Source organism: Poromitra crassiceps (genome assembly GCF_964638095.1).
Source record: "Poromitra crassiceps genome assembly, chromosome: 13".
Lineage (NCBI taxonomy): Eukaryota > Metazoa > Chordata > Actinopteri > Beryciformes > Melamphaidae > Poromitra > Poromitra crassiceps.
Genome location: NC_139644.1, coordinates 32,746,383 through 32,757,631, shown reverse-complemented (window position 1 = coordinate 32,757,631; position 11,249 = coordinate 32,746,383). Strand labels below are relative to the sequence as shown.

Genomic DNA, 11,249 nt, shown 5'->3' with positions numbered 1-11,249 from the left:
GAGTGAAAAAATACTTTAACTAGAGGGTGTGGTACCCCGTAATTAGCCTATAAGTACAAACATTTGTCCCCTGCTTCATAATACAGCCCGCGACCCCGTAGTTAGACTATAAGTACAGATCTTGTTACCCTCTAGTTAAAGTATTTTTTCACTCCTTAAACCCCGTTGTTATACTCTAACTAGACTCCTTAAACCCCGTTGTTATACTCTAACTAGACTCCTTAAACCCCGTTGTTATACTCTAACTAGACTCCTTAAACCCCGTTGTTATACTCTAACTAGACTCCTTAAACCCCATTGTTATACTCTAACTAGACTCCTTAAACCCTGTTGTTATACTCTAACTACACTCCTTAAACCCCGTTGTTATACTCTAACTACACTCCTTAAACCCCGTTGTTATACTCTAACTAGACTCCTTAAACCCCGTTGTTATACTCTAACTAGACTCCTTAAACCCCGTTGTTATACTCTAACTAGACTCCTTAAACCCTGTTGTTAGACTATAACTACACTCCTTAAACCCCGTTGTTATACTCTAACTAGACTCCTTAAACCCCGTTGTTATACTCTAACTAGACTCCTTAAACCCCGTTGTTATACTCTAACTACACTCCTTAAACCCCGTAGTTACCCTGTAAGTACAGTGTGGTACCCCGTAATTAGCCTATAAGTACAAACATTTGTCCCCTGCTTCATAATACAGCCCGCGACCCCGTAGTTAGACTATAAGTACAGATCTTGTTACCCTCTAGTTAAAGTATTTTTTCACTCCTTAAACCCCGTTGTTATACTCTAACTAGACTCCTTAAACCCCGTTGTTATACTCTAACTAGACTCCTTAAACCCCATTGTTATACTCTAACTAGACTCCTTAAACCCTGTTGTTATACTCTAACTAGACTCCTTAAACCCCGTTGTTATACTCTAACTACACTCCTTAAACCCTGTTGTTAGACTATAACTACACTCCTTAAACCCCGTTGTTATACTCTAACTAGACTCCTTAAACCCTGTTGTTATACTCTAACTAGACTCCTTAAACCCCGTTGTTATACTCTAACTACACTCCTTAAACCCCGTAGTTACCCTGTAAGTACAGTGTGGTACCCCGTAATTAGCCTATAAGTACAAACATTTGTCCCCTGCTTCATAATACAGCCCGCGACCCCGTAGTTAGACTATAAGTACAGATCTTGTTACCCTCTAGTTAAAGTATTTTTTCACTCCTTAAACCCCGTTGTTATACTCTAACTACACTCCTTAAACCCCGTTGTTATACTCTAACTAGACTCCTTAAACCCCGTTGTTATACTCTAACTACACTCCTTAAACCCCGTTGTTATACTCTAACTACACTCCTTAAACCCCGTTGTTATACTCTAACTAGACTCCTTAAACCCCGTTGTTATACTCTAACTACACTCCTTAAACCCCGTTGTTATACTCTAACTACACTCCTTAAACCCCGTTGTTAGACTATAACTACACTCCTTAAACCCCGTTGTTATACCATAACTACACTCCTTAAACCCCGTTGTTATACTATAACTACACTCCTCAAACCCCGTAGTTAGACTATAAGTACAGATCTTATAATTCACTCCTTAAACCCTGTAGTTAGACTATAACTACAGCCCTAAACCCCGTTGTTATACTCTAACTACATGCTTATTTGCGGGCTGTATTCTAAAGCGTTACCTCTGTTTTCATTCGGCTACATTTCATGGTAATCCAACAGACTTTCCCCAAGATTTCATAAAAAGAAGTCAGTGTTTGAAAGAAAATGGCAACCATCAACAAAGACAAGTATTTATTGTGTCAGACTTTGGTTTATTCAAGCCTCCTCCTCTGGTCTGGCAGGCTTTTTCATTCTTTAACCTCCTGAAAAAGAAAAGAAAACAATTCAATAAAAAGCATTTTTAAGTGCTACAGTGATATAATAGGCTAGTAGGCAACTCATATCAACATACCCCAAAGTGTTCCCAGCCTGTGATCTCAGTGTAGAGAACTTCCCCGGGACAGGACGTGTTGACCACCTGTCTGTGCCCCTGCAGAGTGAAGTTGGCTGCCAGTCGCCCACCACCGACAGCACAGGAGGCCAGGCTGTCTCTCACCAGCCCCAGGGAATGCTGGGAAGGCAGCCTGGAGGAGTAGTCGCCAATGAAGGAAACCCCATAGCCTCTGGAGTTGTGTCCGTAGGTATGGGCTCCTTGCCAGTGCCAACCCCGGCCCTCATAGATGTAGCCGTCAGAGCCAGCAACATAGCTTTGGGGGCACAGAGGGGAGTTAAAAGGAGTCAATTTTGCCCAAATGTAGTCCTAAATCAGGTTGACCTGTACACATCCTCTAGTCTTGGAGAATTACAAGAGAAAAATCCCTCAAAACTAACTGGTGGTGAATGGACACAGAATTAGATCTCCATCTAAACAAGTCATTTAGTCCAGTGTTTCTCAAAGTGGGGTCCAGGGACCCCCAGGAGTCCTTGCGGGGGTTCCAGGGGGTAATAAAAAAGGGTAATAATTTAATTTAACTATAATTCCATCCATAACTAACACAATGACAGAATGTGTGACTATTTTGGTCATGGCTTTCATCCAATTTCTAAAACATCTAAAATCTAATCAGATGGGGGGCCCTGGTACAAAATCTTATAAAATGGGAGTCCGTGGTCTAATAACAAGTATAGTTATCTCACCCCACTGGATTAAGAAAAATAATTATGATTTGAAGGCTGAATATGAAACTAAATGACTTGTTAAATGGATGTTTTTCTTTTTTTTGTTTTGCAGTGCCCTAGCTGTATTCAAGCTCTTCTACCTGTATCCTATGTCATCCCAGCCCCTGACGTCTTGGTGGAAATGCTGCATGGAACGCATGTCTTCAGAGCACTGCTCGAAGGTCAGACAAGGCTGGCTTGGTGTTGCAGTGTGGTGGATGTACATGAAGGAGAGAGGGAGGGACAGGAGGGTGGGAGTACCTCTGTATGGCTCTGCACCCCACATGCACCGGGGTATAATGGGTGGACAGTCTGAAATGAGAGCAAAGGAGAGAGAGACATTAATACTTGCAGATTTGTACTCTCAAATACATACAGTAGCAGTAGCTAATAGCCATGGTCATGCTGAGAGTGTTGTAGGCCAGTGGTTCTGAACATGGGGTTCGGGGAACCTCCAGGAATCTTTGAGGGGGTTCCAGGGGGTCCCCATTGATTAATTGTTTCACTGTTGGTTCTTGGAATTCTGAACAAAATCATTTCGGACAATAAAAAATATTCTTATATTTGTGTCCAAGAGACAAAGTCTCATCAAATGGCTCTAATGTGCACTAAATGATATGAAAAGGGTTGAGAGTGACTGTTGTAGGCGACACCCAGTGGTCTGTTACTCACCCATGTACTCAGACACAAACTCTTTCATTCCCTCCTTCACCACAGCCACCAGCTGCTTCTTCTCCTTCACTTCCATCTTGGGATGCCCCTTCAGTCTGCGGTGCAGCTCCATGGATCGGACCACCTGCCGGACCAGCAGAGGAGGGAGGACCAGCTCCCTGAACTTCTCCCTACGGCGCGGGCTGAGGCGCGGAGCGGCGTCAAGTCCCTCACTCCCCAGCAGGTGGCAGTAGTACGCCTTTAGCAGCCTGCTGAGCTTCAGAGGACGTCTGGACTGGGCAGCCATCCCGAGAATCACACCATCCATGCCGCCGTTGACCTGAGCGGTCGTGAGCAGAGAGGGATCGCCGGAGAGGGTGAAGACCTTAGGAGAGGTGACGTTGTCCCAGCAGCCGTCGGGGCCCAGGCGCCGGGAGAGGGGAGAGCTGCGGAAGTGCCTGAAAGAGAGGCCGAGGTCTCTGGCCAGAGTGAGCTGATGCAGACCCCGGACACGCCCCCCAGCCTTGGAAAGGAAGCCAGCTTCAATGCCCAGGAGGAGGGGTCTGAGAGCAACGGTGGTGCCATCGGAAGTGAGAACCACCCCTTCCTCTCTGGCATCTTCGGTCACTCGGTGACGCAGTGCCTTGCCAATGTAATCTGAGAGACCAGCGTCCATTTCTGGTCCACTAGAGTTGGCATCACCAAGGAAGTGCTGAATGAATGCATCATTTAGGCCAGCTGCCCTGCGCAGGCCCCTCAACACAGCTCCTGGCTCCAGGCCCGGGTTCCCATCCTCCACCTGCTCCACCGCCTTAATCAAGTCATCCATGTGCAAGGAAGATGATGCTGCTGGAGACGAGCACACACAACAACACAACTTTCTCATTCAGATTATTACCAGCCGTCACAGTGTTGGCTGGCATTACTTTCACCTTGTGTGTGTGTGTGTGTGTGTGTGTGTGTGTCTGTGTGTCTGTGTGTGTGTGTGTGTGTGTGTGTGTGTGTGTGTGTGTGTGTGTGTGTGTAATCATGGCAAAATGTGCTACTGGAAACAGAGCAGGAACTACCACATTCCGCCACAGACAGATCTTGTTGGCGTGATTGCATCAAAACCGTGCAAGATGCAGCCACGAAACTTTATAGGTATGTAGTTGTCATCCAAATGAAGCCCCCCCACACACACACACACACACACACACACACATACATTGGCCCCCCACTTTACGCCCCTAACCCACATTTGTTTTAAGTCGCGGGTGTTGCGGCTGGTGTGATCCCATCGCAAGATGGTCTCTAGTTTCCTCTTATAAACATTTGAATGCCTGTTACATCATTGGTATCTAATCATTTGCAAAACAAAATGTCATTGCTGGTGCAATAGAATGATGGACCCTGTGAGCTTCTGCCACGCTTGAAAAATGACTCCTCAATATATATATATATATATATATATATATATATATATATATATACACAGAGCAATATTATATAGCCTACGAAATGAGGGCATACAATCGTTTTTTATGTTCATCTCACTTTTGTACCGTATTTACGAAATTGTACAAAATTAACGGAATTAAAATGCAATCTAGTATCCCTAATGTACCTACATAATGTTATCATCTTTCAAAAAGATAAGATGATAGGCTTCTACTTTCGTTTCCATTCTCACTAGATTAATGACACCCATTAATCTAGGTAAGGTGAGGTGTATGAAAATAACAAGGGTTCAAGGGTTCATGTTTTCATGGTTCATGTTTTTTTTTACTGTATCCTTTGTGGGGTTTTGACAATGACAAAGACTTGACTGGTCAAACCGCTACAACTTGTTGCAATTATTTCTTGTTGTGGTAGCACGGGGGTGGGCCCTTTGTCTCATAATCCCAACAACAATCCGGCTATGCCTTCAGAGACCATATGATATGATGAGCCTTTATGAGCTCATATATCGACAGTCAAATTTGAAAGTTCCCAACTAAGAAGTGTTCTGCATTATTTTTCATGTTCAATATTCAGAAAATAGCCAAGCCATCCCTCAAATCAAAATTGGAATGAAATGTTTTAAATAGATACAGATGTACCAAGAATTGGTTTGCATACACAGAAAAAAACACGGTGATACTAAAGTACACAGAAATCAAAATATCATTTCATACAAAAAAAAACACAGTAACATGTGCCTACTCCATAACATCAGTAGCCTACTTGCTCCATATTGTTAAAGGCTGTGTTTCACAAAATTGGTGAAATAAAAATGTTATTACCGTCCATGCAAGTGCTGACCCAGACCACAAGAAAGGCCAGTCTCCATGTCCAGTGACTTGCCATCTCACAGCCTATATCCACACTCAGCCCAATAACTTGAGCTCCAAGCGTTAGAAGCCCGTCCTTGTTTCCTTCTCTTATTTATAGAAGTGCAAAGTGAATGGGTGGTTATGTAACTGCTGTACACACAGCCTAGTAGCCTACAGTAGATATGCTTGTGTTTAATCTACCGAGGTGGCCGAATGAGCAATGTGGGAAGTCAGCACCTGTAGTGTGGGAAATGTTATTTGTCCTCATATGGCTCAAGGTCTCTCTGTATATGCCTACTTCATACTGTGTTGACATGATGGACCAGAAAGTCACATTCTGTAGGAAATCTCAGGACATCTTATCTTGTGTAATTAACATAGCTGCTGCTGTGTGCTGTTGGTAAAAATGTAGTTCTTGTGGGAATAATAAAGCATTGTCTGTGTCACTAGAAATGGGTGGTAGTCCTCTCTGAGGCAAATAAGGTCTACTTATTAGCCTGCAAAACAGCTGGAAATCCCAAAGCCATGAATCACACACTGACAGAAATACACGTTGTTTGCACACTGGGCTTAACTTGTGTGTAATTTCTTGGTTCATATGCCGATTAAGATAAATTGGAAACTCTGTTTCAAAGCTGTTCAGTTTCAGTTTGCAGCAGCAATGTAAAAAAAAAAAAAAAAACACTCGTCACATTAGGTTACGTCACATGACTGTTACAGCAGTCACGTGACCGCTGGAACAGGAAGTAGACGCTTACAGTCTGGTTGAGGGGCAACAGGGAAGCTAAAACAAGGTTTGTTTATCTACAAAGAGGTCGATTTGGATTAAATGGAGCTAATTGATCGCATGTTTTCTATCGTGTGTTTGTGTTTTAAAGCTTGCGATCACGTGTGTATTTCACTGCTGGAATGGCGTGGCATGTAAGCTAACCAAGCTAACCTGTCTTGCTAGCTACTGTAGCTGATCAGCTGTCAGTTTAGTGGGAGAAGCGAGCTGTAGCTAGACATTACTGCTGCAGCGTATCAATCATCGTTCTAAACCTTTATACACTAACACTTCTAATGTTGTGTAACTAACACACGGGTAATAGCAGATCCTGGGTGTATCAAAAGCTAGCCTCAGATTTCGACTACTAAGTCGAATTATAAGGCTAGGGCAAAAGCACACAGAGAATGTAGTAGGGTTGGTTTATATTATTCCACACCTGTCATTTTGACAGGGGAGAAGGGGGTAAGTGGAGCGTTTTGGTAAGGCGAGTCACCCCTTGTTTCTAGGCAACCATACACAACATGAGTCATGTGATCACATATTTAGGAAGAGCAATTAATGTCCCCTGAATCTATGATAGATAAGAGCACATGGAGAAAGGGGTGTGTGGATTGTATCTGGTACAATAAGATGTCATAAACCTAACATAACTGTATGCCTGTTTTTCTGTCTTTGAAGCAGTTTTGGTTAAAATGGTATTTGAAAGAGAAAAAGAAGACATTCACAGAGGCTCTTATGTCATGTTATGGACTTTGGCTATATCATGATCACCACAGGCGACACACACTTCAGTCTGCTAATACACATCATTCACTCTCCCACAGAAAATGGACACGCGGTTTACTCGAGGGAAATCCAGCATCTTGGAGCGGCCTCTGACGCGACCCAAGACAGAAGTGAGCGTGAGCGCCTTCGCCCTGCTGTTCTCAGAGATGGTGCAGTACTGCCAGAGCCACGTGTACTCTGTGTCCGAGCTGCAGACGCGCCTGGCGGACATGGGGCAGAGCGTGGGGGGCAGCATGCTGGACGTGCTGGTGCTGAGAGAGAAGAACGGCAAGCGGGAGACCAAAGTGCTGAACATACTGCTGTTCATCAAGGTGAGCTAACGTCCAAAGTGCTGAACATACTGCTGTTCATCAAGGTAAGCTAACGTCCAAAGTGCTGAACATACTGCTGTTCATCAAGGTGAGCTTTCAATCACCACCACTGACCTATATTAATATACAGTCAATGATCACCACACTCTACTAGCTCAAGCTGTTGTTGGCTCAAGGGTTCCATGTGGCTCCAAAACTAATGGTTTTACTTTGTTTCGTTATAGGATCAACCTAATGCAAACTTTCATGGTTAGCAGCTGTTTAAGCCAGGTGGACCCACCACACCTCTTAAATGGCAAGGAAACTTGCTGATAGACCTCTACCTTTTTAAATGAATAATTCATTAATTAATTATTATTATTAATAATAATAATAATGTGCAAATAAAATAAAATTTCCTTGCAGGTTTTGCAGACTATTCTTCTGTAGCTGTGGTCAGGGATGGACCATCAGATATTTAATAAAAGGCCATTATTGGCTTTTATACTAATCAGGCGAGCCCGTCGCAGCGGGTGGTGCGAGGCCCCGCTCATTTACAGTCTAGTCCTGCTACACGCGAGTGGACAGTGAACACATCGTTTATCAAGTACGCTTCACCCAGAGATAACTTCACATGTTAGTAGTTATCTGAAATAATGGATTACCATCGCAGCAAAGCTGTCATAGCTTTAGTTCTTGATCTACATGTGGAGAGCGATCTCACCATCAATACATCCCTCTCTCTTTCACGTTCAGGCTAACATGCGGTGCGCTTGCAGTGTTCCAAATAGTTGTGATGTTTTTATAGTTTTTCGCGGTCTGAAAAATAATACAGCATCATCATGCACATAGTCTCTCAGCTACAGCTGCAGCCTGCAGAGAACACTGACAAAACAAAATGTGCCCTGCTTGGTCACTGGTTCTCGCCTTGGAAGCAGCAGAAGGATGGAGGTGGAGAGAGAGAGAGAGAGAGAGAGAGACGCGCTCCGTTGTGGTGGAGCAGATCGCGGAGCTGGAGTCTCCATGCATAATACAATCTATGCAGGCCAGGCGCGAGGGCCGAGCGCGTTGATGGTAAAAGCATGTAAAAGCTACAGGATTATTTTGGAAAAGATGCTGGAAAATGGGCTCAACATCCATCCAGTGTGGCTGGAATCATCCATTATACTGTAGCAAACAAACCGTGTGTAACACAGCTCTCCCTCAGGTGAACGTCTGGAAGTCGTTGTTCGGCAAGGAGGCTGACAAGCTGGAGCAGGCCAACGATGACGACAAGACCTACTACATCATAGAGAAGGAGCCGCTCATCAACGCCTACATCTCCGTGCCCAAGGAGAACAGCACCCTGAACTGTGCCGCCTTCACCGCCGGCATCGTGGAGGCCATCCTCACACACAGCGGCTTCCCTGCCAAGGTCACCGCCCACTGGCACAAAGGCACCACGCTCATGATCAAGTTCGATGAGTCGGTCATAGCCAGGGACAAGGCTCTGGACGGCAGATAAGGAAGACTGGAGACACTGGGGGGGTTTATGTAAATCAATGCAGGATAAGGATACATCATCCGTGTCCAGGTTATTCACTCCGGCGTGCGTGTGTGTGTGTGTGTGTGTGTGTGTGTGTGTGTGTGTGTGTGTGCGCGTGCGCGTGTCTGTCTGCATGGAATTTGTTCCTTAGCGAGTGAATTTCCTTGATGAAGAGATACGTGGAAGGATGTTTGGATGACTGCCCAATACTGAGCCACATCTAGAACATCAAAGAGGCAACTAGTTGGCACAAATGAGCGTTTGTGTCCATCATCTCACTCCTGTCATACCTCATGAAGTGACATTTGACACAAATGTGTTTACCTGCGTACATTTACATTGTAGCTGACTGTGTTTCATATTCCATTTTGATATCGTAGATCAGTCATAACATAAATTATTGAATAATTCCTGCTCCACTTTACTCAGTAGTTTTCATTGGGGATGCTCTGATTGGGAGTTTTTAAGTTCATACACACACACATAGCTCACCACTTTTTCAAGAAAGAAATAAGCTTATAACAACGTAGTGAGAGGAAAGATGTGGACTGGGAGACAACACACTGGATGAGATGGGTGCTTATAATATCATGTCTCATATGGTGAGAGTGAATATCTAAGCTCAGACCAATCTGAAGGGTAGCCAGCTGATCAGGGCATCCCTGGTTTCCATGTTAAAAATCATTGTCATGATACTTCAAAAATACCGCTGCAAAACATGTTTGTAATTTCCTGCAGAGGGCCCATGAGACCCACACGAAATCTTACAATGAAGTCTCAATTCTGCCTGCCTGGTACTCATCTATCTAATTGCATTCCAACCTTTTCTGTGTAACTCCTGTAAGATTGATTCATACTGTGTTTCTTGTGTCTAATGTCATTGATGGCACTGTTTATTTCTGTGTTAATCTTCATTAAATATAATCAAGTCAATGGATAATGTGAAATGGCATTTGATTCCGAGTAAATCCCAGGCATTGTTACCGAAATATATTATGCTATAAAATAAGTGATGAGGGGATTGTATCCTCCAGATCACATAGAAGAAAACGTTTCATGGCAGTCATCATTAGTAGTGGAGCATCAATCCCCTTTTCAAATGTGAAAATGAAATACTGTTAGTTATTATAGGTATAGTTTACATAGCAAGTTAGTTGGCTACTTGTACCATGCAGCTAAAGTTAGCATTGTAATGTTAGCCAGAGCTATACTGTAGTTAGCAAAACACTGAATTCCATTTGATGTCTCCAGGTCAAGATGCAGTTCTTTAAAATAATTAGCATTGTGGATTATAGTATTTATGTGAATAACACTTTGGGTGAAGCAAGATAGAGGAAGAAAAGTGGCAGCAGTGTAGAAGTGAGTGACTAAGCTAACGCACAGATAATTGACCAAAATCTCAAAATAAATATATAGTATTATTTAGGTAACGCTTTAGAATACAGCCCGCAAATAAGCATGTAGTTATAGTATAACAACGGGGTTTAGGGCTGTAGTTATAGTCTAACTACGGGGTTTAAGGAGTGAATTATAAGATCTGTACTTATAGTCTAACTACGGGGTTTAAGGAGTGTAGTTAGAGTATAACAACAGGGTTTAAGGAGTGTAGTTAGAGTATAACTACACTCCTTAAACCCCGTTGTTATACTCTAACTACACTCCTTAAACCCCGTTGTTATACTCTAACTACACTCCTTAAACCCCGTTGTTATACTCTAACTACACTCCTTAAACCCCGTTGTTATACTCTAACTACACTCCTTAAACCCCGTTGTTATATAACTACACTCCTTAAACCCCGTGTTATACTCTAACTAGACTCCTTAAACCCCGTTGTTATACTCTAACTACTCCTTAAACCCCGTTGTTATACTCTAACTACACTCCTTAAACCCCGTTGTTATACTCTAACTACACTCCTTAAACCCCGTTGTTATACTCTAACTACACTCCTTAAACCCTGTTGTTATACTGTACACTCCTTAAACCCCGTTGTTATACTCTAACTACACTCCTTAAACCCTGTTGTTATACTGTACACTCCTTAAACCCCGTTGTTATACCATAACTACACTCCTTAAACCCCGTTGTTATACTATAACTACAGCCCTAAACCCCGTTGTTATACTATAACTACATGCTTATTTGCGGGCTGTATTCTAAAGCGTTACCATTATTTACCCTAATGAAAAAAGGAGCAAACATATTTATGGTT

General features: G+C 43.2%; 2 protein-coding genes across 3 annotated transcripts; one reads left to right on the top strand and one right to left on the bottom strand.

Annotated features, from left to right (window-relative positions):
• Positions 1-1,796: 1,796 nt before the first annotated feature.
• Positions 1,797-5,792, bottom strand: pglyrp6 (peptidoglycan recognition protein 6). Its single transcript, XM_083649621.1, has 5 exons — positions 5,635-5,792; positions 3,392-4,219; positions 2,821-3,031; positions 1,974-2,268; positions 1,797-1,884 (listed from the first exon to the last, which is right to left on the bottom strand). The coding sequence occupies exons 1-5, from the start codon at positions 5,696-5,698 to the stop codon at positions 1,870-1,872; spliced, it is 1,413 nt and encodes a 470-aa protein (XP_083505747.1). The 5' UTR covers positions 5,699-5,792; the 3' UTR covers positions 1,797-1,869.
• A 601-nt stretch (positions 5,793-6,393) lies between these two features.
• On the top strand, positions 6,394-9,957 carry LOC310788120 (trafficking protein particle complex subunit 5-like). Of its 2 annotated transcripts, none has more exons than XM_083649624.1 (3): positions 6,394-6,458; positions 7,258-7,530; positions 8,717-9,957. In XM_083649624.1, the coding sequence occupies exons 2-3, from the start codon at positions 7,261-7,263 to the stop codon at positions 9,011-9,013; spliced, it is 567 nt and encodes a 188-aa protein (XP_083505750.1). In that variant the 5' UTR covers positions 6,394-6,458; positions 7,258-7,260; the 3' UTR covers positions 9,014-9,957. The 2 variants fall into 2 exon arrangements, with proteins under 2 accessions (XP_083505750.1, XP_083505749.1); XM_083649623.1 differs by lacking the exon at positions 6,394-6,458 and adding an exon at positions 6,499-6,585.
• The last annotated feature ends 1,292 nt before the right edge of the window (positions 9,958-11,249 follow it).

Coding starts and splice junctions, on each gene's coding strand:
- pglyrp6 (XM_083649621.1), bottom strand. CDS start 5,698: ATGGCAAGTCACTGGACATGGAGACTGGCCTTTCTTGTGGTCTGGGTC. Junction 4,220..5,634: donor GGTCAGCACTTGCATGGACG/GTAATAACATTT, acceptor GCTCGTCTCCAG/CAGCATCATCTTCCTTGCAC. Junction 3,032..3,391: donor GTTTGTGTCTGAGTACATGG/GTGAGTAACAGA, acceptor CTCTCATTTCAG/ACTGTCCACCCATTATACCC.
- LOC310788120 (XM_083649623.1), top strand. Junction 7,531..8,716: donor ACATACTGCTGTTCATCAAG/GTGAGCTAACGT, acceptor GCTCTCCCTCAG/GTGAACGTCTGGAAGTCGTT.